Raw genomic sequence first — 27,289 nt, 5'->3', positions numbered from 1 at the left:
ACAGTGGCCCCAAATCCTATAGAATAATCAGAGATTTCATGACCCAGCGGGGGGGACCCAACAGGGGCAGTCACGTGGTGCATCCATCTGTGGCCAGCAGCTTGAAGATGAACTTCATCCAGACCTGAAGTTCAGTCTCCCAATGGCCAGTTGAGGGCCAGACACAGTGGCAGCCAGTTCTTTGTGACCCTTGCTCCCACCCAGTGGCTCCATGGTAAATGTACCATTTTTGGCTGAGGGTGCAAGACCCAGGAGTGGTCAGTCCAGTGGGAATGATGGAAACCAACTCCCAGGACCTCCCTGTGGACAAGGTGAGGATCATTGAGGCATGCCCCCTGGGGGGACCTGATGCCTCTGGAGCACACCCGGGCTCCTACAATGGCCCAGAAGACCAGCTGCCAGCTGACCTAGAGTGGGACTGTCCCTCAACTTCATTTTGGCCTTGCATATATTGGATCTAAAGAAGCTTGAGATTGTGGGGAAGTTAGGAGATGGAAGTGGACTTTAATAGGACTCTGATAGGATAGGATGCTTCTTTTCTTGTCCTCCAGGGCCTGGGTGACAGGGCATTTGGTGAGGGGGCTACTGGTACTAAGGATTGAACTCACTGAGCTACATCCTCAGCTCTTTTTATTGTTTGTTTGGAGACAAGGTCTCACTAAGTTGCTTAGGACCTTATGAAGTTGCTGAGGCTGTCCTCAAATTTGTGATCCTCCTGCCTCAGCCTCCGAGTTGCTGGGATTATAGGCATGCGCTGCCACCGTGCCTGGCCTCTATATTTTTATTGACATTTACTGCCATACTTCTTCTGTGCATGTCTGCTCTGATACCCTTGGCTTCAGATACCCTTGGTCCCTCTGGTAGCCACAGCCACAGAACTCAAACCCAAGTGGTGTCTATGGGCCTCGTGAACCCTGCAAGCCTCATCTCAGTCTCCTTCCTGCCTTTGTTCTTCTGGGGGATGTATGTGACTCTGTGTATCCTCTCTCCCTGCTGTTTCCGATGCTTGAACGTCCCAGTCAAAGCCACGCTGAATTTTTGCCAAATGGAAAATGCATCCAATGATCTAGTTTCTAAGATGGTGTCAAGTGGTAATGACAAGGTATGATAATTGAGAAAGGAATTTATTAAGAGGAAGCAGAAGCACTGACCATTTTTTCCCCAGGAAACAGAGGAAATCTTGAGTGAGCAGGACAGACTGCCTTCTCCTTCCAAAGCAGCACTCTCAAGGAAAAGCACCGCTGAAATTTTTCTAACCTAAGACTTAAAAAAATTAAATAAACACACACACACATACACAAATATATGTATATATACACACATTTATATATTTTTAAATCTTTCTGGATTGGGGGGAGGAGTAAAGATGACAGGAAGTGAATACTGATGTAATAAACAGAAACTTTGCAAGGAAGCTGGGCACAGTGGCACACGCCTACAATCCCAGCTTGGGAGGCTGAGGCAGGAGGTTTTCGAGTTCAAAGCCAGCCTCAGCAACTTAGTGAGGTCCTAAGTAACTTAGTGCCCTGTCTCAAAAAAATAAAAAGGGCTGAGAATGGGGCTCAGTAGTTAAGCATCCCTGGGTTCAATCTCTGGTACCAAAAACCAAAACCAACCCCCCCCCAAAAAAAAAAACACCTTCCCAAGTAATGTGCTGCTGATGGATGAGGATCAAAACAAAACAAAACAACTGTCTCTTTTTCCATTTCTTAAAATAGGTCTTAAGGAAAAAATTGGTGATACATGCAAAGTTTTAAGCACAAAAATCTTCACTATCAAAACAACAACAACAACAAAAGATCTTCACTACCATATTATTTATTTATTTTATTTTTTATTTTTTTTAAATATTTATTTTTTAGTTCTCGGCAGACACAACATCTTTGTTGGTATGTGGTGCTGAGGATCGAACCCGGGTCGCACGCATGCCAGGCGAGCGCAATACCGCTTGAGCCACATCCCCAGCCCCCCATATTATTTAAATACTAAAAAAAAAAAGAAATCTCTTAAATGCCTATACAATAGGGAAATGGTTAATTAGGGCTAATTATTTCAAAATATGGCATTTTATAGCATCATTAAAACAGGTTATGAAAAATTTTAGAATGGAAAACTTTAGGTTAAAATGTTAAATGGAAAAAAACTATAGATTACAAAATCATAGATGCACCATAACTATGTAAAATATGCATATACTTGAGGACAGCAATTAAATAAATTTCCATTAAAAATATATATGCAAGAGGCCTAGAGGAGCTAGGTGCACATCTATAGTCCCAGCTACTCAGGAAGCTGAGGTAGGAGGATCACAGGTTGGAGGCCAGCCTGGGAAACTTGGCAAGACCCTGTCTCAAAATAAAAAATAAGAAGAACTAGGGATGCGGCTTGGTGGTATAGCCCTTGTCCAGTGCTCCTGGGTTCCCCAATACCATATACACACACTTGTACATGCTCTCTCTCTCTCTCTCTCTCTCTCTCTCTCTCTCTCTCTCTCTCTCTCTCTCTCTTTCACACACACACACACACACACACACACACACACACACGGAGGAAAGGCTAGAGGAGAAACCACAGAATGTGAGACTAGAGAGACCCAGATCCGAAGCTGACCTGCTGTCTTTATCCTTATGCCCCTGATCTCCAGCCTCTTCACCTCCCAATCTCACTTTTCTATGATTTTTCTGTTTCTTTTTCTCCCCTGCAAAACAAAAGATAAAGCTAGAAAGAAAGAAAGAAAAAAAAAAAAAAAGGTTGAATCCTAACTCCCCTTCACACTGACCTCGGGTTGTGTGTGACTTGGGGAATCCACGCCCAACCTTCAGGTCCTCCCAGACATGAAGTGTCACCTGTGTTGTGCCTAGCCCTGTGTGGGTGCTACGGGAACGATCAAGAAAGGTTAGACATCTATGCTCCAGTTGGGGAGCCGAGGTGTCCCCTTGTCTGTCCTCCCCAGGAAGAAGCAACTGTCTTGGACAGCCCAGGAAGGGCCCTGGGAGCTGCAAGCAGGCCACGATCAAGCCAAGCCAGAGATGGACCCGGGGTGGCCACCTTCCAGGCTTCCTGTGACATCTGAAGGGCAGCCTGGGGTGGGGACAGAACACCAGCAGGAGAGACCTCAGACCCCAAGCCCTGTGGACGATACGCCCCAGGTAACCGAGCCGGAGGGCACAGGGTGACTGACCCGCAGGGAGGCCAAGGCACCCCATTCTCCAGCGCTTAGTGTCTCTTCTCCTCTGTGCCCGGGAGCTGCCGAGGCCGGAGCTGTCCCTGGGATACCCCAGGCGCCTGCACAGAGTGTTAAGTCTCCATCCCAGGTTGCCCGCAGGGTGTCACAGCTGCAGGCGCCTGGGCTGGGTGGGAGTTCTAGATCCAGGTAATATGGGGACGCACTGGGTTTGGCAAAGCAGACACATGCTTCTGTGCACCAGGGTGACCTCGGGGCTGCCGGACTTTGCTGTATCTTGCAAGACATGGTTAGAGTACCTTGCTGTTTCCAAACCTATGTAAACAAACTTTCCTCTTTATCTATTTCTAAGATGTAGGGTTTTTTTTTTCTTTTAACAACTTCAGTGGGGTATCTTTGACATACATCGGCATGTACTTCTAGCACACAATTTGCTGTTTATAGACAATCAAGAAAAACAAACACAGCCATCACTCCCCAGAACACTTTTTGGTTTTTGGTGGGGGATTGAAACCAGGGCTGTTGTACCACTGAGCTACATCCCCAGCCCTTTTTATTTCGAAATAGGATCTGACTAAGTTGCCTAGGCTGGCCTCAAACTTGAGATCCTCCTGCCTCAGCCTTCCAAGCTGCTGGGATTACAGGTGTGCGCCACCGCACCGGGCAACTCCACAATGCTTTCCGTGTGTCCTTCCTCATCCCTCCCCCTGCTCATCCCCCATCCCCAGGCAACACTGGCTGTACCTGTAGATTCATTTGTATTTCCTGGAATTTTACCTTCTTCTGTCTGGCTTCTTTCCCTCCGTGTGATTATTTTGAGAATCCTGTTATTGTATCTCTCGATACTTTGTTGTTTTTGTGGCTGAGTTGTGTGGTGCAACAGTGACTTTATGCATTGGCTTCTGGGTGGACATTTGGGTTGTTTCCCAGTTTTTGACTAATCAGGGAAACCATCAATGAACATTCACATCTGAATGGACCTGTGCTTGCATTTCTCTTGAGCAAGTACCTAGGAGTGGAACGCATCCTGTGCTATGTATCTGTTTAATTTAAGAAACTACCAAACTTTTCTCCCAAATGATTGTGTGTTTTACACACACACACACACACACACACACACACACACCCAGCACCCAGGAGAGCTCCGCCGGCTCCACATCCTCCCGGGATGCTGTCATCAGCCTTTTTAATTGAAACATTCAAATAGGCATGTTGTGGAAATCCTTGGGGATCTTAATTTGCATTTCCTTACTGACGAGGGATGCTGCACATCTTTTCATGGGCTTATAGGCCATTTGCATATCTTCTTTGAGAAATGTCTATTCAAATATTTTGCTCATTATTTTATTATTTTTTTTATTTTTTATTTTGGTACTAGGGATTGAACCCAGATACACTTAATTAGTGAGCCATATCCCAAGCACCCAGCCCCCTCTTTTTTTTTTTTTTTAATTTAGAGACAGGGTCTCACTAAGTTGCTGAGGCTGGCTTTCAGCTCCAGTCCTCCTGCCTCAGCCTCCCAAGCCGCTGGGATTACAGGCGTGCGCCATTGCATTTGGATCTCATTATTTTAAATTGATTAGTTGTTTCATTGTTGAGTCAACAACATTCTTTTCAAATCCTGGATACTAGATTCTTTTTTTTTTTTTTTTTGAGAGAGAGAGAGAGAGAGAGAGAGAGAATTTTTTTAATATTTATTTTTAGTTTTCGGCGGACACAGCATCTTTGTCTGTATGTGGTGCTGAGGATCGAACCCGGGCCGCACGCATGCCAGGCGAGCGCGCTACCGCTTGAGCCACATCCCCAGCCCCTAGATACTAGATTCTTATTAGATGTATGATTAAGGAAATTTTTCTTCCATTCTGAGGGTTATCTTTTCCATTTCTGTTTCCCACTCCTCTTAAAAATTGAGTGGTTTGTTTTGTTATCGAGCTTTTGAGTTTTTGCTTTGTCCTGGGGATTGATCCTAGGGGTACTCTCCACTGAGCTACCTCCTAGCCCTTTTTATTTTTTATTTTGAGACAGCTAAGTTGCCCAGGAATCCTCCAGCCTCCTGAGATGCTGGGGTTACAGGCGTGTGCCACGGTGCCCAAGACCTCTGTGTTTGAAGGGGATCTTCTGGCTTTCCCAGGCTCCCCTTCTTCCTCCACAGGGAGGCTTGGACCATGACTTTGGGTGGCCGTGCCTTCTCTGGGCCCCAGTTTCCTCCTGCTGTCTTGGAGGGGCCTGCGGTGCCTGGACAGCAGCAGGCCCGTGGTCACTGGTGTCCGTGGGTGTTGAGGCTCACCTAGGAACCTCGCATCCTGTCTTCAGCAGGGCTTGGAGTATCCGTCACCAGGTCACCAGGCAGCAGATGGGTCAGACATGGTGCAGCCGACAGAGTCTTCCTGCCCTTTGGACAGCTGTGGACAGCCACTGGGAGACGACGCCCCCAAGAAAGCAGGCGTCCCACACATCAGACCACGGGAGGCTGCGCCAGAGCCCAGTGCGGGCGACCTCGAAGACGGCTCCCAGGAAGCAATGCTCCTCGTGCCCTTGACCCCTGCAGAGGAAGACACGGCCAGCCCCCTGTTGCCATCCACACCGGGACCTAAAACACCCAAAGAAGGGTGAGTCGCCCTCCAAAACCAGCCCCCGTCCCGCTTCCTGCCCCTCACGGGTTGCGCTTCTGCTAAGTCACAGGTGATGTGAGGTCCAGCCTGGCTGCTCCTGACCTGCTGCAGGACCCTGGGCAAGTCACACCCTCTGGGCCTCGTTGCCCCATCTGTACAGTTGCTCCCCCTGAGCTCTGTTCTGTGGGCCTGTGTGCGTAACGATGAGGGGCAGAGGGTCCTCCAGGATGAGAGGCTGAGGGGTGAGGATGGGTGGTGGGCCTGAGTGTCCTGGGGGCCGAGAGATGGGCCCCGGGGACAAGTCTCAAGCTGAGCCCCTCCCCCATGGGGGGATTTCTCCTCTGTTTAGAGGCGAAGCTGTGGAGACCCAGCCAGCACCGGGGCCTCTTCTTCCACCAGTAAGTGGGGCCGGAGTGGGCAGGGAGACTGGTGTGTGTGTTGGGGATCCAGGGAGGAGGGGGGCAGAGACAGACATGGGATGGCTTGGGCGTCCACCTGGGAGGGCGCGTGAACAGGAGCCCCGTGGGGCCGTGCGCTGCGCCAGGGTGTGCCTAGCGGATCTGAGTGGGGTCAAGGGAGCAGGACACTCTGGAGTCTGGGGTTCCTCCCCAGTTCTGGGACGTTCCACAGCAGCACGGGTTGCTCCCACCCACTGGCCCCCAGCTAGAGCCTTGCGACCAGAGTTTCCTGGAACACCTGGAGGGGTCCAGCCATCCCCACCTCTGCCAGCTCGGCCACCTCCCGGCTCTGACTGGGCACGATGCTCTCATTGTCTCTTTCTGCCACCAGCACCCTACCCTGGCTAATCGCCCAGCCACATGCCCCGCCCTGCCCCTGAGCAGCTCTGGAGAAGCCCTGTCCCTCTGGAGGCTCCCTTTCAAACACCAGGATGTCCTTGCACGGTGGCATCCCTGGCACTTGTCACCAGACTTCACTTCTCTAGTCCCTGAAAGATGAGAGGTTCCAGGGGAGAAGAACCACCCCGAATCCACCCCCCTGTCTGGCTTCTCCGGATTCCGATGGAAACTGTGAGGACAGACCCGGCCACCGCCACGTGCTCCCCCAACTTCATCCCATGATCCCCCGCCCATGGCCAGGCTCCCATCTCAACAGGACGGTTCCCCTCAGCACACGACCCGGGTCAGTGTCTGCAAGACCCACACCCGCTCCGCCCCGTCCCCTGCAGCCCCGCCTCCCCGCTTTGCTTGTTGGCCCATCGTGGTCCCTCGGGAGTCCCCCCACTCACCCCACTTTCTTGTCTTTCCACAATGAGCATTTTTATGGAGGTCTCCACAATCCGCATTTTCCCAAATCAAATGGGGAGTTGTGCCCTTATAGGGCCACCTCACAGCCGCTGGCCAGCCCCTCCTCACCCTCTCTGTCTTCAGGGCTCCGCTCTCTGATCTTGAATCTCCACCCTCCTGCAGGGTGATCTTGGTCCCTCTCTCCAGGATTCTCAAATCCTAATCTCTAGGACAGACCTTGCCTTTGAAGTCCAGGCTCTTATGTCCACTTCCTAAGTGAGGCCCCCTTACACGGCTACTTTGCTTCTCCAACTGAACAGAGCAGAACATCACAATGCCCACCTCATGTCCGCTCCTCACCCACCCTTCCTTGTCTCAGCAATGATCCTGCTCATACCAGTCAGCTCAACTCCCAATGCCATCTACAATTCCTTTACACTCAAGCAAGCCCTGCCTAGCACTAACCTCCCAAATACATCCTGAATCCATCGCTTCCCACCACCCCCCTCTCCCATCACCCTGGTCCAAGCTTCATCCTCTTAGAATAAGATCCAAAATCTTCACCAAGCCACTCTGGCGAGATTCCTATCTCTCAAAGAGGCTAAGCTGGTTTGCACCTCAGGGCCTTTGCACATGCTCTTTCCTGTGCCTGCGATTCCCCCTGTACACATTCTCAGGGCTGACTCCATGAAGTCATTCACGTCACTTTCTCAGGGAGGCCTTCCTGGCCCACCGATCTCAAGTAGCCTGTCAGCCACAGTCACTGTATGACATTCTCTGGTTCTCTCATCCTTGTGACACTTTCTTTGCTCAATATGATCCCAATAATTTGTCAACCTACTCATTATCCAGAACATAAACTCCATGAGCGTGTCTACTCCACTTTATTCACCGCTTTATGCTCCGTGCCTAAAACAACATCCTGCATGTGGTTGGGACTCAGTTTGAATTTGTTGAATCAACAAATGGGAATACCGTGAGGTGCTTCTCTGCACAGTGAGAAGTCAGAGGAGAAACAGGAAATGTCCCTTGTGGGTGCATCTACTAGGTGCCTCTCCCGGCCACATGCGCCCTTGGGCTGGACCCTGAGGGAGAGCAGAGGGGAGCAGCGGAGAGGGCTCAGTCTGTACCAGTGTCTGTGACCCTCCAGGCCCTGTACTAGGCAGAAAGGTGGGGGGCTGCCCAGGGCTCCTGAGGACTGGGGGACCTGAGGGCCCTGGGCAGGAAATGCGTAGGTGTTCAGGGAAGGAGCCCTGGGGTCATCCCCTGGTATGCAGGGGAGATGGGGAAGGGCGCCCAGGAGGCAGCAGGACATGCGCCCAGGATGCAGCAGGACATGGGCCCAGGAAGAGAGTCCGGAAGGAACGTGCAGGGAGGGGCCGGCTGGGCAAGGAGGTTGGATACAGTGGACAGGGTGGCGGAAAGCCAGGCTATCACACGAGGCTCGGGAGAGCTCAGGTGGACGGAGGCGCTTCTCTGAGCACCTCCCTGTTGGAGAACCCCATGAGCTGCCCACATGGGTCCTGCACCAGGACCATGTGATGTGCCCGGCTACAGTGTTCTATTTCCAGAAGGGACTGAAACAGCCCGGCTGTCCAGCCAGGTCCCCCAACTCAGGGCACCGCATCCCCAGCACTTTCTAAATTGTTGAGAACCGCATGCTAAAAACAGGGAGAGCTGGATCTGTCCAAGGCCACCTGGAGAAGTGTCCTGCACAGTCCTGGAGGGACGTGTGCTCCAATGTCCCTCTATACACTTGGCACGGGGCTGGGCCGACAATACACACTAGAGCACCCCAGGGTGGGGACTGGCACGTCCCTGAATCTGCAGGCTCAGGGGCAGGAGGGCAGGGACAGAAGAGCTGAGAGGGTCCCTCCAGCAGCCCATGCAGGACATGTGGTGTCCGGGTGGAGGGCGCTCGGGAAGGAGGAGGGAGAGGTTGATGTGGGCGGGGAGACATCAGGGTCCTGGTTTCATGTATCAGCCGGGGACTGAGCTGCTGAGGGGACTGAAGCTTCGCCCTGGGTCCTGAATTATGTGGAAGGTTCCAGGACAGATCCCCCATGTCCCAGGGCTCAGAGTCTGTATGTAAGGTGGGACCAGGGACGTAGGACTCGGGCAGCACTGAGGTCCCCGTGAGGCCACAGCAGAGGTGAAGACAGTCCGTGGGGCCCCACGGTTGCAGTGTCGCGGGAACCCAGAATACTTGTGAAGTTTGGTGGTTAGTTTGTTTTATGCCTGATGGAAACTGAGCATTTACCCTTAATTCAGGAAAATAATCCAAGGGATACTTGGCACTGGGGGAGGTGGGGCCCCTCTGGGCTGCAGAGTGCTCCACTGGGATTATTTTCAACCCGACCGGGAGCCGGCTCTTCCTCTGTGCCAGCGCCTTGTTCAGACTTGACCTTTCTCCTTGGACTTCACTGAGAAAAGTGTGAGATACAGTGTTTGGTTAGAACAAATCTGTTGAGGACAGTCCTCCCGTTGTGACACGGGGGTTTGATGACAAAAAGAGCTTAGGATCTAGTTGAGAGGGAGAGAGGCCACCAATGGGAACAAACGAGTACAGTTTCACCAGGTATGTTTAGCAGGTGTGATTCTGCAAGATGAACAGAGGTCTGGAGCTGGATGGTGGTGGTGGCTGCGTGTTCTAAATGCGCTTAATGTCATGCACTCTTCAAAATGCTTGGGACAGGGCAGGGGGTGCAGCTCCGAGGTAGAGCGCTGGCCGAGCCAGTGTGATTGCCTGGGCGCGGTCCCCGGCACTGAAAGAAGGTGAAGAAAAGAAGCACCAGGTGGGGTCTTCTTTCAGTGTGTGTGGGGGGTGCCGGGGAAGCAGCTGGCGGGAGGAAGGGTGTCTGCCCCGGTCCTGTTCTAGAACACTCAGGAGGTGACGCCTGGCATTAGGAAGGACTGTGGGGTCAGGACTGGGGATGTGAACGTGACAGAAGCAGCCGTGGAGGAAGCCCACGGGGGTGGGGAGGGGTGAACACGGGCAGGGAGGAGCCTGAGGTCACATTTAGAGACAGACAGACCCTGAGCCAGGGCAGGGGGCGGGAGGAACAGCCCAGGAGGCGATGGGGTCCAGAGCAGAAGGTGTCCACAGAGGACCGAGTGGTCGTCTGGGTCCAGCCCTGCCAAGGGATCCCCTCAGATGCAGGCCAGGATCTGCTCACAGCCTCCTAAGAGCAGCTTAGAGGAGGTGGGGGGTGGAGAGCAGGATGGTCGACTCACTTGAGTCATTTTGCTATGAGAGAGGAGCAGAGGATAGGGACTGCAGCTGGAGGGGCGGGGTGTCAGGAGAGTTCGCTTAAGAAGGAAGACAGGGCTGCGGTGTAGCTCAGTGATAGAGGGTGTGCATGGTGTGCACCAGACCCCGGGTGCAACCCCTGCATACACGCGCACGCACACACACACACTCACACACACGTGGAAGATAATGCATTACATGCTGGGGAGGACAGCCCAGTAGGAAAGTTAAGCTGCTACCTTTGAAGAACAGGCATGTAGTGGCAAGCCCAGGGCCTTAGGATGTCAAGCTTGGTGGCCTCTAACCAGGCCATTCAGGAGGCGGAGGCAGGAGGATCACACATTAGAGACCAGCCTCAGCAATTTAATGAGATCCTGTCTCAATAAAAAGGGGGTGGCCTGGGGATGTGGCTCAGTGGTGCAGAACTACTGGGTTCAATCCCAGGACCAAAAAAAAAAGAGAGAGAGAGAGAGAGAGAGAGAGAGAGAGAGAGAGAGAGAGTAGGGTCTTGGATTCAGAGAAAGGCCTGGGTTGGTGCTGGTGTGGGGGTGAGCCTTGGGGACAGCCCTTGTCTCTTCCCTCTGATGGTTTGATGGGAAGGGACAGACGCAGGAGGTGGCTGGGTTTGCTGAATGACTAAGAGGTGATTTGCAGTGTGCCTGCCCTGTGCTGGGTACACAGGGATGGGGACAAGTGCAGACTGCAGGAAGGAGATGCACCCAGTGGAGGGACAGGGAGTGACCAGGCCGAGGCTCATAGATGGGAGGGGGCGCGGGGAGGGAGGACACGGCTGGGAGCCCCGTGGGACGCAGGAGGTTTGGGTCCCCTCCTTTAGGGGCTTAGAGAGGAAAGGGCAGCAAGAAGCAGCCCTGAGGGACAGTGTGCCAGCTGCAGGCCTCCCGGATTCCCTCCCCTGTCCCCAGGAGGTGAGGGACATTGGCGAAAAGCGCGAGCTGTACCTCGCGCAGAAGCAGCTGCAGGAGCCCGAGGAGGCTGTGGGGGCCCAGAGCTCTGGGACCGCCTGGCAGGGCTTCATGAAGTGCCTGCTGGAGGTGGAGGAGGAGGAGGCCACCCACCGGAGGACCTCGAAGGCCCGAGGAGCTCTGACGACACGGAAGCCCCCGAAGACCTTAAGCCCCGTGTGCACCTCGGCCGCCGGCGGCAGCTCGGCCCCGGGCCTGCCCCTGACCCTGCTTCAGACCCTGGCCTCCACGCCCGCCACAGCCCCGCCCTGGGCCCGGCCAATGGCTCCAGGATCGAGCCCGGCCCCCATGGGCGCCCTGGCCCCCGCCACTGGGCCCTGCCCAGTCCTGCCGGTCCCCACCATGGACCTGGGCTGGAGGCGGCCGGAGCTTTTGCCCCAGAGCAACGACAGGAGCCTGAGCTACACCAAGGCAAGGTAGGCGCCACCCCAGCCCGGGCCTCGGCCCTGTCTCTGCACCTGCCTGCTCCCTCCTCGGCTGTCCCCCTGGATACTTCCCAGCCCTGTCCCCTGGTCTCTGTTTCCTGGTAGTCCTCCTCGCCCTCGGCCTCGCTCCCCCTCTGGCTCCTGTTCCCGTCACTCTTGCCCCCACCCCACAGGGCTATTGCCATGACCCCCCTCTGTCCTGGCTTCCCCTCCCCCTCCGATGGCCACTGGCGGTGGCCCTGCGCCGAGGTGGCAACATCCAGTGCTCCGCAGGCAGGAGCTGGAGGAGCGCAACCTCCTCAAGCTGTACCAGAGCTGCGAGGAGTGGTCGGAGGAGCACCTCACCCAGAAGCAGGAGGAAGGTGAGCACTCCCAGGCCCAGTACTGCTGTCCCCAAGCCCCACGGCCCTGGGTGGGGCCCCGGGGTTATCTGCAGGTGGCCTGGGCACAGGGGGCGTGGGAGGTGGCCCCAGCCCGCAGCGCTGTGCCCACTGACTTCTCTGACTTGAGGTCTGGGCTCTGCCAGCTCCAGGGGGACGAGGTCCTGCAGAGCCCGGTGGGCTTCGGAGGCTGTGTGGCCTCACCCCAAGCTGCTCTAATTGTCCTCTTGGCAGGAAGCTCGGGCGGGACACAGTGCCCCCAGGCCCCAGCCTATCCTAGACAGTCCCTCTCCATCGACAAGGCCACCAGCCTTAGACAGGTCCCCCTTTCCCACCCCCAAATTTAAAAGCTCTGAAGCTCCGCCCTGAAAGTCACCTGTGCCCTCGGCTTGTCCTTGGGGCTGGGCCGGGGTACCTCGACCCCTGACATCTTAAAAGAACAGGTGTGTGTCCTCCTCCCTGGTCTTCCTTTGCAAAGTGTGGGACCCTCTTGGACCAAGCAGCCCCTCCCTCTGCCTTCCTCACATGCTCTCATAGGCTCCAGGGCGATGACCTCGTCCTTTTAGCATCAAAACTGCATAGCTAGCAGGGCTTGGTGGCGCCAGCGGCTTGAGAGGCTGAGGCAGGAGGATCGTGAGTTCAAAGCCAGCCTCAGCAAAAGTGAGGCACTAAGCAACTCAGTGAGGTCCTGTCTCTAAATAAAATACAAAGTAGGGCTGGGGATGTGGCTCAGTGGTCGAGTGCCCCTGAGTTCAATCCCTGGTACCACCCACCCTCCAAAAAAACAAAAAAAAAACCCTCCATAGCTACCCATCACTGCCTAGCAGGGGTCCTCTTCCAAGCACAGACCCAGCTCCTCGAGTTGTCACGAACAACTTGCGGTTTTGACACGGAGGCTCAGGGTTCCCACCTCCACCATCAGTCCTTGTCTGGGGAAGAAAGAGGTGATTTCTCTGCTCCAGTGGCTCAAGCCACTGGGCATTTTGAGTTTTGTTGGTTGGTTTTTGTGCTGGGGACGGCAAGGCGCATGTGCTGAGCAGGTGTCCTAACCTGACCTACGCCCAGCCGTCCTGGGACATTCTGAACCTTCACTTCTGATTTGGGAGCTGTTCTGTTCCTTCCTGTGGTGTCTGCCAGGGCAGGCCAGCTTACCCCACCCTGTCCCCACCGTCCCCTTCCCACGGCTCACCTCTGCTGGGCACCTGCAGCATACAGCGATACAGTCACGCAGTGGCCCCAGGAGGGCTTCTGCCTGTCACACAAGACACAGAACCACGGCTCAGGACGGTGGCGACCTGCCTGTGGAACTGCATCGGTCAGCTCGGGCTACCAAACCCACGTACCCACAGGCTGGCTGGCCCGAGTGCATTTATTTCCTCACGGTCCTGGAGGCTGGGGGTCCAAGGCTGGGTTGGTGTCCCCGACGCCTCTCTCCTGGGCTTGCAGGTGGCTGCCTTCTTGCCGTGTCCTCCCCAGCCTTCCCTCTGTGCATGCACATCCCCAAGATCCTTGTGTGTCCGAATTTCCTTTTGCTCTGTGAGGACACCCATCAGATGGGATCAGCGCCACCCTGATCACCTCGTTTTCACTGAACCCCTTCTTTAAAGGCTCAATTTCCTACACAGTCACAAGGTGAGGTTCGTGGAGGTTAGAACTTCAGCATGTGAATTTGGGGACACAGCTCAGCCATCAGCAGCATCCCAGTTTGTTCAATGACAGAGCCAGTCACCAGGCTCTCTGACCGGGCTCTGCTGCAGGCTGAGAGGCCCGAGGCTGCCCGTCTCGACCCCTCTGGCCTCTCCTGTCAGTGTGCATGGCTCCGGGACTTTCTCGGTGAGCTTCCTGTCCCTTGCCCAGAACACTGATGCTACCCTGGAAGCCATTTCCACACAAAGGAGTGCAGACACCAAGCTCAAGGACACAGGCTTAGACTCAAAAGGAGTCACCACTCCTCTGGGCCCAGTTTCCCCATCTTTACAAAAGGAGTCAGAATTCTGCTCCATAGGACGACGCAGGGACTGAGAACCTGGGCATGGCATAAGGTGTCCTGAAGGAGGGTAGGGGTGCTCCTGTCACCAAAGACGTCACCAGTGAGATGGGTTTTTGCCATCCTGGCTTCTTGGTATCCATAATTGAACCCCGAGGTGCTTAACCACTGAGACGAGTCCCCAGCCCTTCTTGATTTTCAGTGGCTGAGGCTGGTTTTGAACTTGTGATCCTCCTGCCTTGGCCTCCTGAGTAGCTTACAGCTTGGGCCTCGGTGTCCACCCGAGTTTTGCTCTTCTAATTATCGTTGTCCTCATCTGTTCACGGGAGTAGAGGACTTGGGGCAGGAGGGTGTCTGAAAAAGACGGGGTGCCCCGCCCCGGGTAACCTGCTCTCCTCACAGCCTTCCGCAGCTACTTTGAGATCTTCAACGGCCCTGGCGAGGTGGACGCGCAGAGCCTCAAGAACATGCTGCTCCTGGTGGGCTTCTCCCTGACGCCGGCCCAGGTGGAGGACGTCCTCATGAGCGCCGACGTGGACGGTGAGGAGCTGGCTGTGGCCGAGAGCCCCCGCAGGCGCATCACGGCCCCGCGCCTGCAGGATGGGCGCCTGGTTTAAGGCGCCACTGTGACAGTCTAGCTATTCTCTGTACATCCTGGGCAGGGGACCCTGTCCTGCATTTTCATTGAGCCCTGGATCCCACAAATTAGGTAGCAGATCCTGGTGCCAGGAGCCGAGGCTCCCTGAGCACCTATTCAGTGCCAGCTTCTGGGGACCCAAAGATGACCAAAACCTACTCCTGACCCAGGGTGGTGGGGATCTCGGGATCTCTTCCCTTCAGCTTCCAGTGCAAGCTCCACCAAGTGTTCCTCCTCTGCTCAGTCACTCCCTTTACCAGCCGTGCGACCTTGGCCAAGTCACGGAACTTCCTGAACCCTCAGTTTCTCCTTCTGTAAAATGGGGTTGATTACGGTCCCTATCTCATCAGGCTTTTGCATAACCCAGGCCAAGTACTGAGCACAGGGTATGGGAGATAATAACTGCTAATATATTCATCCAGTAAGTATTCACTGAGTGCTCACTGTGTGTCCATTTCTATTTGGGGCACTGAGGATAAAAAGACGTGTAGGACTCATCTTGCAGCCCTCAAGGGGCTCATGGACACAGTGCTGTTGGGCCAGGGCTGATAAAGTTAAGAGGCATTGGGCTGGGGAAACAGCTCAGTTGGTAGGGTGCTCGCCTTGCATGAGTAGAGTTGCAGGGTGGTGAAGAGGAGTCCAAGCAGAGGATACAGCATGTGCAAAGGCCCTGGGCAAGGAACAAAGTGACTCCCTGGGAAAGCAGGTTGGTAGTGCCTGAGAGCTTGGCACAGAGTGAGGCTGGACACAGGTGACAAGGGGATCCTTGTAGGGACCTGAAGGCCCAGGGGGGAATCTCATGTGTGTGTGTTCTTGTGCAGTGACAAGCACTCAGTAACAACAATAATAGTCACTGAAATTTAGTGAGCATCTAACATATACATGGCCTGTTCTAAGCACTTGACTTCGTTTTTATCACCCATGAGGTAGGTATTACGATTATCTGCACTCTAAAGAAAAGAAAACAAAAGCTACTGGGCCAAGAGACTTGGCCAAGGTCACCTGGGTAGGAAGAGGTAGTCCTGGGACGTGAACTCAGAACACTGCCTCCAAAGCACAAACGCTAGTGGCTTCTACCCCAGGAGGTTTTCCTCGTAGCCTTCTACTTCCTTATGCACACCATGCAGTGAAGGCCCACTACTTTTATAATCCGACCCACTGAGTGCATGCGGGTCACCATGCCTGCGCTGGGCTGTCTGGACGCGCTCTGGGCCCCGCCCACCCTGTCCCTGTTCTGGCCTTCACAGGAGACGGTCATGTGGACTTCAAAGACTTCTTGGCTGTGATGACAGACAGCAAACGCTTCTTCTGCTCTGTGGGTGAGTAGGGATGGAACCTGGGCCTTTAGAGTTGGAGAGGGGACCCAAGAGGCTGACGTGGTGGTGGGGCAGTATCCAGGGCCACCCAGTGGTAATGGCAGCTACCATCCCATGTCCCCAGAACAGAATGCCCTGGCGAACATGGCTCCCCCGAACCCCCACACTCTGCTCTTTGAGATCCTGTCTCTGCTGGTGGAGATGCTGGCCTTGCCGGAGGCAGCCTTAGAGGAGATCACAAAGTGAGTGGGGCTGTTTGTTGGGGTGGAGGGTTGTGGACACAAAGATGACAATCTAGTGTTTTGGCAGTGTTAAGACCCTGTTAAGATTCTTAGTTGCAAGCAAAAGAAACTCAAAGAAAATTGCCTTAAGCAACAGGGGAATGTATTGGCTCAAATAACTGGTTGGGCCTTCAGGAATGGCTGGATCCAGGAAAACAAATGTTATTAATAAGGCTTTATCTCCCCATCTCTCCTTTTCTATGCAACGGCTGGAGCTGAGTTAGGCTCTCTCCAAGTGGGAAGAATGGCGACTGGTAGTCCCATCCTCACACCTTCCTATTTCCACAACTTCAGCAGGAAGAATTCTTTTCTGTAAAAGCAATCTCAGCAAAGGAATCAGATGGACCCTGCCAGAGGACCCAGGGAGGGTGGGTGGGGAGGCAGTGGTGCATTTAAGGAAGAGATGGCTACACATAAAAGCTACTCAAACATCTAGGGCTAGAAGGGTGAAAGTGGAAAGGCTCCCTTGATCTCCAAATACCAGTTTTGGACCCCGATCCTTTGTTTCTCATCTTAAATATTGAACATATTTTAATAGTTGATGTTAGCTTTCAACAGAGGCGGCTGTGAGGATCAAATGAGATCAGAATGCAAAATGCACGTTGCTGAGTGCTCCACACAGTTTTTAAAGCTGTACCAGAGGAAGCCCTGGGGCCCAGTGGGAGGGAGAAAGGCTTTGGGATTCCGCCTGTGCCTCTCCCTGGCTCCACAGCCCTGGGCAAGCCACTTGCTCATCTGTAGAACGGAGACCTATTTCCTCAACTCTTCAATGCGAGTGACAACATAAGAGCCAAGAGAACCAAGTCTAAAGACAGGGAAAGACCCTTGGCTCTCTCAAAAACAGGCAGAGAAAGCACATTCGTTCTTCTTGAGTCTTTTTGTTCTATTCAGGCCTTCAACAGATTGGATAAGGCCCACTGCCCTGGGGAGGGGCATCTGCTCTACTCAGTCCACCAACTCAAATGCTAATCTCATTCAGAAGCTCTTTCCAGTCACCCACAGAAATGATGTTGAAGCAGGCTGGGCAGGCGCAGCAGTGCACATCTGTACTCCCAGAGGTCAGGAGGCTGAGGCAGGAGGATCTCGGGTTCAAGCCAACCTCAGCAACAGAGAAGCACTAAGCAACTCAGTGAGACCCTGTCTCTAAATAAAATACAAATAGGGCAGGGGATGTGGCTCAGTGGTGGAGTGCCCCTGGGTTCAATCCTTGGTACCAAAAAAAAAAAAAAAAAATGTCACAATCACTTCTTTTGGTTAAGTCTATGAAGAAAATCTGACCTCATGCAAGATGTAACTGAAAAAGGAAGGATTGTAATAACTTTTTCACTTAACAGCCATATTCAAGTGGATATTTTTTGACACTATACCAAACTTGAGGGTAGCACCAAAGGTTAGTTGCAATGAGGAATCTGAATCCATGAACTTTTCTTACTTTTTTTTAATATTTATTTTTTAGTAGTAGGTGGACACAATATCTTTATTCTTTTTTTAAAGAGAGAGTGAGAGAGAGAGAGAGAGAATTTTAATGTTTATTTTTTAGTTATCGGCGGATACAACATCTTTTTTTGTATGTGGTGCTGAGGATCGAACCCGGGCCGCACGCATGCCAGGCGAGCGCACTACCGCTTGAGCCACATCCCCAGCCCTCTTTATTCTTTATATTTATGTGGTGCTAAGGATCAAATCCAATGCCTCATGCATGCTAGATGAGCACTCTACCACTGAGCCACAACCCCAGACCCTTTTCTTACTCTTTTAAATCAAAATCTTTTGATCTGTCTTGTGCTTTGAATGGATCTTCCCCTCTGAATGTTTCTGTAATGGTATGCCTTGGTCATTTGGAAAATGTGTATCTTCCAACTGTTGACACATTTCATTATAATTATATATTACATCTATATATTAATATTGCCACTAAGCTGATCAGCAGACTTTTTTTTTTGTACCAGGGATTGAACCCAGAGGCACTCAACCACTTAGCTCCAGCCCCCACTTTTTTTAATTTTTAAAATCTAAAAAAAAAAATGTTTTAAATATATATTTTGAGTATTTTGAGGAAAAAATACCTTTATTTTTATGTGGTACTGAGATTTGAACCCAGTGCCTCACACATGCTAGACAAACACTCCACCACAGAGCCACATCCCCAACCTTTTTATATTTTATTTAGAGACAGGGTCTTGCTGAGTTGCTTAGGGCCTTGCTAAGTTGCTGAGGTTGGCTTTGAATTTGTCATCTTTCTGCCTCAGCCTCCCGGGTCACTGATATTATAGGCGTGTGCCACTGTGCCTAGCCACATCATTAAGTACCCAAAATGCCATATCTGGCTATAGTCCATTTTTCTTTTTTCCTTCTGGTACTGGGAATTGAACTCAGGGCCTTGAGTATGCTAGGCAAGTGCTATACCTCTGAGCTGTATCCCCTGCCTTGGTACATTCATTTTTAGTACTACAAATGATTTTATGTATGAATTTTATATGCCTATGATTGTGTATATATTTTCAAAAATTGTTTTAATAAAAAATGCAAATGTCATTATAAGCAACAAATGCTGTCAGTTGTTTAACTTGAAGTGATGGGCTAACTTAATTTATAAGAAAATATCAGGGGATATGGTTAAGTTGGTAAAGTGTTTGCCTTGCATGCACAAGGCCCTAGGTTCAAAACCCAGCCCCACAAAAAAAAAAAAAAAAAAAAAAAAAGTTAAATACTTAAGGATAAATAGCCATAGTTGTTTTTTGTTTTTTTGTTTTTCCTTTGCTGGAAATTGAACTCAGGGGCACTTAACCACAGAACTATATCCGCAGCCCTTTTTTATATTTTATTTAGAGACATGATCTCAATGAGTTGCTTAGAGCCTCCCTAAGCTGCTGAGTCTGACTTCAAACTCGCCATCCTCCTGCCTCTGCCTCCGGAGCCACTGGGATTACCCAGCAGTGGCACTTCTTTGATCTGTGCCAGGACTCCACTGCTTTTTGTGGTCTTCATGCAAATGTCACACAAAGAGATATTTCCATTTTGTTCATACATTGATTTTGGTTTTTGGTACTGGGGGTTCTACCATTGAGCTACATCACCAGACCTTTTTATTTATAATTTTGAGATAGGGCCTCAAAAAATTGCTAAGGCTGGCCTTGAACTTGTAGTCCTCTTGATTCAGCCTCCTGAGTCGCTGGGTTTACAGTTGTGTGCTACTGCCATTCTTCTGTTCCTTGAGCATTTGGTAAGACTTTGTTTTCAAGTCTTTGTCTAGTAGGCCTGCCATTGGCTCTTTTTCAGGAACAGTTCTGGTACTTTTTTTCTTTGAAATGGATGTTTTGTGTTTGGGGCCATATCCTAGACATTTTGGTTGATAAACTTTTGTTTGTGTAGCCTTGGTTTCTTTCTTCATGAGAACATATTTGTGAAAAAAAACAGAGTTTCCTCGAGCCTCTCATGGATAAGACTCACTTCCCACCTTTCTCCTGTGGATTTTGGTTTTCGGCCCTGTTAGGTCAGGCCTATAGGAGACCTTATAAGAGGGCAGGAGATCAGCAAACTCTGCGCCACTGGCCACATCCAGGCTACTTCATTTTTATTTATCTATGAATTCTTTCAAGCTACAATGACAAGAGTTGAGTAACTATGACGACATAGCCTGTGAAATTAAACAGATCTACCATCTGCTCCTCTGGAGCATGGGCCTTCCTCCTGGGACATGACTTTTCTGTATCTTGGCTGGCTGCTCTGGGTGCTGCTATTGACAGTAGATTGAGGTTTACGACTGTGACTGGACTGGAATCCACTGTCAACCTCAAGTATGTCTCCTCGGCTCTCAACCTCTCTAGCAAGCCCTAGCAACCTCGCGTAGTGCAAGGGGTACAGGCGGGCGCCAACACATTCGGCATGATGTAAAATTATTGATTCATGTCCCAGATCCCAGTGACTAGGCAGGCTGTGGCAGGAGGATCACAACTTCCAAGACAGCCTGAACAACTTAGGGACAGCTAGTATTGAAATTAAAAGATTAAAAGGGCCAGGGATCAGGCTGGGGTTGTGGCGCAGAGGTAGAGCGCTTGCCTAGCATGCATGAGGAACTGGGTTTGATCCTCAGCACCACAAAAAAATAAAATATACTGTGTCCACTTATAACTAAAAAATAATATTTTAAAAAAGCAGGGGAGGGCAGGGATGTAGCTCAGTACTAAGGGTGTTGCTGGGTTCAATCCCAGAAACACAAAAATAATTAATAAATTACTATAGAATCAAATTATTGATTTACTTTATTTTATAGTTATATGACTAGGTTTTCTATTGCTTCTTGGGCTAGGTTTGGTAATTTATATTTTTATAGGAATTCAACTAGTTTTTCTAGTTTTCATACATATTGGTCTAAAGTCTTCTATTCCTTATTTTTTTAATTGATTTTTAAAATCAAGCTCTTTTCTTACTGTTGAGGTCTTTTGTTTTGTGGTGCTGGGAATTGAACCCAGGGCCCTGTGCATGCAAGGCAAGCACTCTACCAACTGAGCTCTATCCTCAGCCCTTTCCTTATTTTCTTAAAGCTCTATTTGATCGGTAGTTCACGTTCTTCTATTAGGGTTTGTATTTAGCTACAATAAACGTCAGTAAACTTGTTTATAAACTTAAAGGTTTGCATTTTCTAGATTTACCAGTAGTTAACATTTTGCCACAAGTGCTTTATCATCATCTTTCTCATATATATTTTCTCAGCCATTTGAGTGAGCTGAACATATCATGTCCCCGAGCCCCTGATCTTTTCAATATGTCTCCTAATAATGACATTTTCTTACATATTCACAATATCTTTTCATTTTGGGAAATTTAACATTTATACAATACTATGTATTATCTAATTTACAGTTTTCATTCCAAATTTTTCCCGTTGTCTCACCAATGCCCTTTACAGGTTTTTTTTTTTCCTCCCCTAATTCGGGATCACACCATTAAATTGTTGTGGGTTTTTTTTTTTTTTTTTTTAAGGTGGTGTTGGGGATGGAACCCAGGACCAGGCACATGCTAGGCAAGCACTCCAGTACTGAACTACACCCCCAGTCCCAGTTTTATGTGATATTTTTGGTGCACCTGTGTTTTGACTGTGACCTGTTGTGTGAAGACAGGGGTAGAAATTTTCACTTGTGATGTCGTGCTGACTCTCAGAAAGTCGCAGATTTTGGACCATTCTGGATATTTGGATTAGGGATGCTCCACTTGCACTATGATTTAATTTCCTTTATTATTGTTATTCTTACTTTCTGAGTTGATAATTGCCTTGTTTTTTCTTTGTACCCATTGGCAATCTTCTGATATCTTCCCTGGAGTTTCTTTTTTTTTTTTTTTTCAAATCATGTTTAAGGAATTCTATTCCTAACTGAGCAACTCAGGGAGGCTGGGGCAGGAGGATCACAAGTTCAAGGCCAGCCTCAATTACTTAGCAAGACCCTGTTTCAAAATAAAACATAAAAAGAGCTTGGGGTTATAGCTCAGTGGTAGAGCACCTCTGGGTTCAATTCAGTTAAAAACAAAAAAAAGCCATTCCTCTTGTTTCAGGAGAAGTTGCACTTCAGGCCTGCTGGGAGGGAGCAGGGTGCGGGGCGCAGAGTTGCCTGGCACCCGGGACTCTGCTGCACCCCAGGCATTTTATTCCTTTCCTTATTTGGATTCTCCATTTTCTGAACGTCTTTTTCTTTCTTTAAAATTATATATGACAGCAGAATCCATTACAATTCATATTACCATATAGAGCACATTTTTTCATATCTCTGGTTGTATACAAACTATACTCACACCATTCGTGTCTTCGTACGTGTACTTAGGGAAATGACGTCCATCTCATTCCACCATCTTTTTTATACTCCTTGCCCCCTCCCTTCCCCTGACTCCCCTTTGCCCTGTCTAGATTTCGTCTAATCTTCACATGCTCCCCCTGCAACCCCAACATGAATCAGCCTCCTTATATCAGAGAGGATTCAGCATTTGGTTTTTTGGGATTGACTAACTTCACTCAGCATTATATTCTCCAACTCCATCCATTCACCTGCAAATGCCATGATTTTATTCCACTGTTTCCTTATCCATTCATCCACTGAAGGGCATCTAGGTGGTTTCACAGTTTAGCTTTTGTGAACTGTGCTGCATTAAACATTGATGTGGCTGTGTCCCTGTTGTATGCTGTTTTTAAGTCCTTTGAGTATAGACTGAGGAGTGGGATAGCTGGGCCAAATGGTGGTTCCATTCCAAGTTTTCCAAGAAATCTCCATTTTGCTTTCCGTATTGGCTGCACCCTTTTTGCAGTCCCACCAGCAGCGTATGAGTGTGCCTTTCCCCACATCCCCAACATTTACTGCTGTTTGTGTTCTTAATAGCTGCCACTCTGAATGTCTTTCTTGACATATTCCCTTCTCCTTTTTAAAACGGGAACATGTGTTTCTGGTAGTTTTCTTGGGCTAGAAAGACACTGAAGAACACTGCCTTCAAAATCTCTGTTAAGCCACAGTGATGCAGTCTGAACTGGCTGTCCCTTAAGGCATCTGAACTGCCATCGTGGGACCTCGCTTCAGTCTTCCTTCCCCCCGGCTTCTCCTGTAGGTCAGATCTGTCTTCTAGATGTATACTGTGCCTTTCTTTTTTGACTTATGCTTTCATTTGGGAAGGACATGTCCTCCAGCATTTTAAAATTTTCGTATGACTCTCAATTTGTTTCTTCTGCCCTCACTTACTGCATAGTTGAGCTGGGTATAGAATCCGAGGTTGGTATGGACGTTAAGGACTAAGCCTCAATAGACTATAGTTCAATGAGACAGGAGTTCTTCTCTCTATGTTGACGGTAGAGGGAGCAGCGTGCAGGGAGCAGAGTTGCCCGGGCTCCCATTTTCTTGCCAATGTATTGTTCCACCCTTTGCTAAGTCAGTGCGAAACTACTTATCAGCAACCTTGAGTTCAAGCCCCCAGGAAATGGAAAAGAAGAGAGCAGGCGGTTTCCTTTAACATTGTGACTGAGAAAGTTACACTTTGCTCATGTCCTGTCAAGCTTCATCTTACAGGTTGCCTTTGGGTGTCTGGACCCACATCCCCATGAGAGGCTCGTGGATTAGTTTCCCATCTTCTGTAAGGTTTATTGAAATCCCGAGTCCAGGCCCCAAGGGACAGGTAGAGGCTGAAGCACAGCTGCCACTCCAATCACCAGGCCTTCCCAAAACAGAAGCCTTAGTGCATGCCCACCCCTCACCACTGCCCACCAAGCCAGATGACGTGGCCCTGCCATTTTGTGCCTATGACTCTTCCCATCCCCACAAACCAGGCTTCAACCGCTCCTGCCTCCAGGGCTCACTGGGCTCTTCCTCATCTCTGGCAGGAATTTCCACAGGAATCCACTGGGTTTGGCCCTCCCCTTATTCTGATCAAACATCATCTCTGACACCCTCACTGACCACCCTGAGCAAACTCCCCCCACCGCTCCCCCCTGCCCTTTCCCATTTCCTCGGAGCGCCCACCATTCCTTGGTGGTGTTGTGTTTTCATTTGTACATGGTCTGCCTCTCCCATAGGCTTGTATGCAGGTAGCTGATTTGGGAAGTGTTTCCAGGGAAAGAAGGTAGAAAAGGGGTGACAGCAGCAGAGGGAGACAATACAAGGACATGTCACTGGGTCAGGTGTGCACTGTGTGTCCTCCCACAAAGGGCGGCCCAGGGAAAGAAAGGAGAAAGTCTTAAACCTTAGCCACTAACTCCTTAGGCCAAGAGTGGCCCCGGGACGTACTCCTCTGTATCTGTAGGTTGCATGTGTCAGAGAAGCCCAGGCAGGACTTAGGTGGCCCTATGGGCTGTCCCTGGGCAAAGCTACAAGCTCTTGCAGAAGCAGTTGTGGTGGCTGTGGCTGGAATAACAGGTGGGGCTGAGACAAGACACAGGGATCCTGCGAGGTCAACCACTCAACCACTCTTGTGGGCAGCACACAGTGGTCACTCGGTGAATATTTACTGAATGAGTGGTGCTGCGGCGCAGTGAGAAGCCAAGAAACAGAGCTAAGAAACTGGGTCGGGAGTGACGGTACACACCCGTAACCCCAAGGACCGGGGAGAGTGAGACAGGAGGTTTGCAAGTCGGAGGCCAGCCTCAGCAACTTTGTAAGACCCTGTCTCCAAATAAAAAATAAAAGACTGGAGCTGGGGTGTAGCTCAGTGGTAGAGCACTGGCCTAACATGGGTGAGGCCTGGGTTCAATCCTCAGCACCACATAAAAATAATGTGTTTCTCTACAACTAAAAAATAATAATAATAAAAGAGACTGGGTTTGAGGCTCAGTGGTAAAGTACCTGTGGGTTCAATCTTTAGATCAAAAAAAGAAAGACACCGTGTCTGAGGTCCTGGTGGGTAAGTAACAGCAGCGAGGGGTGGTGCAGTTAAGGATTGATGGTTTCTGGAGTTGAGCAGGAGTGGACTGCGCAGCTCATTTATATGCAGTTGCATGTGAAAGTAAAGATATCAGTGGCCAAAACCATGGGTAACCATGGGTAACTTGTGCGTGACGTACTAAGCTCTCTGTGCACAGTTGGTGGCAAGTGCCTGACAGGCCTTGTCATCTGACCCACTGCACATGGAGTGTGCCATTGCCAACCGGGGAGAAACCGGAAGCTCAGAGAATTCGAGTAACTTGGAGTGACAGGGTCGACAACCATCTCCCCTTCTTACACAGGGGCACTGAGGCCCGAGCAGGGCGGCACTGCTCACGGACAGGAAGTGCAGGGCAGAGCGGACTCAACCACCCAGGTCTCCCACCTCCTGGGCTGTGTGCCTGGCTCCAGAGCTGCCAAAGGAACAGGGGCTCAGGAGGGGTGGGGATTAACCACACTGCCTCCCCAGCTACTACCAGAAGAAGCTGAAGGACGGCACCTGCAAAGCGCGAGAGATGGACTCGGCCATTGGCCGGCTGCGGTCACGCAAGAAGCTGCCCTACAACCCCCAGCAGGCAGACAGCTTTGAAATCTCAGAGCGGAAGGTCCTCAGGATCCTGAGTAGGATAAAGCAACAGAACTATGGTGAGGGTCCTGGGCCCACCAGGCTGGAGCAGGGGCTCGGCTCCCCTGCCCACCTCCCTCCTTTGCCCATGTCCCAAGGGAGCTGGGAGGTCTGCTTTCCTACCTTGGGCTTAACTATGTCCATCAGCAATTGGGCAGATGATCAGTCCCTTGCCTCTAGCCCTGCTCCGGACGCCTCCCCTCCTGCCTTACCCCAGAGCACAGGCTGTTCCTAAGAGCCAAGACTGGGAAGGGAGCAGCTATAGAGATTGGGAATCCCAGCTCATCACTGACTGAGCCCTGTGGTCAGTCACAGTGACAGGCCATCTGCAGATGTGCCAAGATTTAATCCTCATGAGCACACATTTGCCCCATTTTACAGAAGAGAAAAACTGAAACAGGAAGTTTAAGCAATCTGCCCAATTCCTCCCAGATAGCATGTTGGGATGGGTTTACACCCACATTTGATCCCCAAACCTGTGCTCTTCCCACTGAGCAACACTGCCTCCTTTGCCCAGGTATCATGTATTAGGCTCCTCAGTGTGACAAGCAATAGCTGGAAGTTCTGCAGCTTTTCTGGCGCACACCTACCAGCCTTGGCCAGGACCCATCAAGTATGGAGTACATCTGCTCCTTTCAAAGCTGTGCTTAGTCTTTGCTCTGGGCCTGTGTCCAGCTGGATGCTTTGCAGTTATCTCCCCTTAAATCGTCATCAACTGTGAGCTGGCTACTGCTAGTGTTTCTGGCCTAGAGGCTCAGACAGCTCTGAGCAAAACCAGGATTTCACTTGGGTCCGCCTGCCTCCCTAGCTGGCCTTACTCTAAAGCATTCCCTCTCCTGCCCGCTTCTTCACCAGCTGCCAACCTGCAGAGCCCCTACGCCCAGGTGCCCTGCATCCCGCTCTGTCCCCGGATGGACAAGAAGATGGTGCGGCGGAAGCAGGGCAACCACTATGTGCTAGACCAGTGTGCTTCCAGCAGCCTGAGCCCAGACATCCGCAGCCTCTTCTTCCCGTCAGGATCTCAAGGAAGCAGGTAGGTGTCCAAAGGGCCAGGGCCTCTGTCATGCCTCCTGCAAGAGGCCCCTGGCCTAAGGCCTGGAAAATCCAACCTTCCAAGAGGTGATCCCTGGGGGACTGCTTCCTCGAGGGAGAAGGGAGAGGAATAGGAGGGGAAGCACTAACCTGTGTACCAGGTAGATGAGGGCACTAAGCCTTCTTGTGCCCAGGACTCAGTGACACCCACCATCTTTCCTGGGCTGGCACTACCCCATTTCTACACTGGAAAACTTAACTTTGAACTTTTCTCCCAAGCCTTGCTCTAAATTATGAATAGCAGGCATAGCACCTGGGCAGGGGTGTGTCTCTTGCAGCAGGTCCCCTTGAAGAGAAAGGACTCTGGACTTAAGAGTTAGGCCCAAGTCCCATAGCTGGCTCCATCGCCTCCAGGTCTCTCCCCTGAGCACACAGGGACAACAGAGCCTGGCAGGATTGTGCAGAGAGCCAAATACCTCCCTTCTGTCCCACTCCCCTGCCCAGGGAACACAGCTCCGACAGTGGCAAGTGGCTTGGCTCTCTGCCAGCTCGAACCCACTAACCCTCTGGAGTCCTGATGGAGCAGTTCAAGGCCTGCAGACAGATGGGCCATCAGGCAGGGGTGGCTACTGGAGTTGGCTTTTATGGCCTGGTAAGCCAATAAACACCAAGAACCTCAGCCTCTGTGCCTGGCGCCAGGGAAGGTCCCCAGACTTTCACCTCCCTCCCAGGCCCTCCCAGTCCCCTCAGGCTCGAGGCAAGGCTTGACTCAAGCCCTGCCCGGGGCTGGGGCTCCCGCTGCAGGTGCCCTGGTATGTCAAGTCTTGGCCTCTGTGCACTCTTGATGCACAGTGGGGCCCTCCTCAGACGAGTGTCTCCCCTTTGGACTGAGAGCCCCACAAAGGCAGTGGTGAACATAAGCCAAGTCCCTGGGAAAGTCACG

General features: G+C 51.2%; 1 protein-coding gene across 1 annotated transcript; it reads left to right on the top strand.

Annotated features, from left to right (window-relative positions):
* The first annotated feature begins 5,503 nt into the window (after positions 1-5,503).
* Spata21 (spermatogenesis associated 21) lies at positions 5,504-26,908 on the top strand. Its single transcript, XM_026400799.2, has 10 exons — positions 5,504-5,793; positions 6,146-6,194; positions 11,214-11,689; positions 11,972-12,060; positions 14,468-14,605; positions 15,950-16,021; positions 16,143-16,260; positions 25,159-25,334; positions 26,170-26,347; positions 26,851-26,908. The coding sequence occupies exons 1-10, from the start codon at positions 5,549-5,551 to the stop codon at positions 26,906-26,908; spliced, it is 1,599 nt and encodes a 532-aa protein (XP_026256584.2). The 5' UTR covers positions 5,504-5,548.
* The last annotated feature ends 381 nt before the right edge of the window (positions 26,909-27,289 follow it).

The sequence above is a fragment of the Urocitellus parryii genome, chromosome 11, assembly GCF_045843805.1.
Source record: "Urocitellus parryii isolate mUroPar1 chromosome 11, mUroPar1.hap1, whole genome shotgun sequence".
NCBI lineage: Eukaryota > Metazoa > Chordata > Mammalia > Rodentia > Sciuridae > Urocitellus > Urocitellus parryii.
This window is presented reverse-complemented; position numbering and strand designations above follow the sequence as displayed.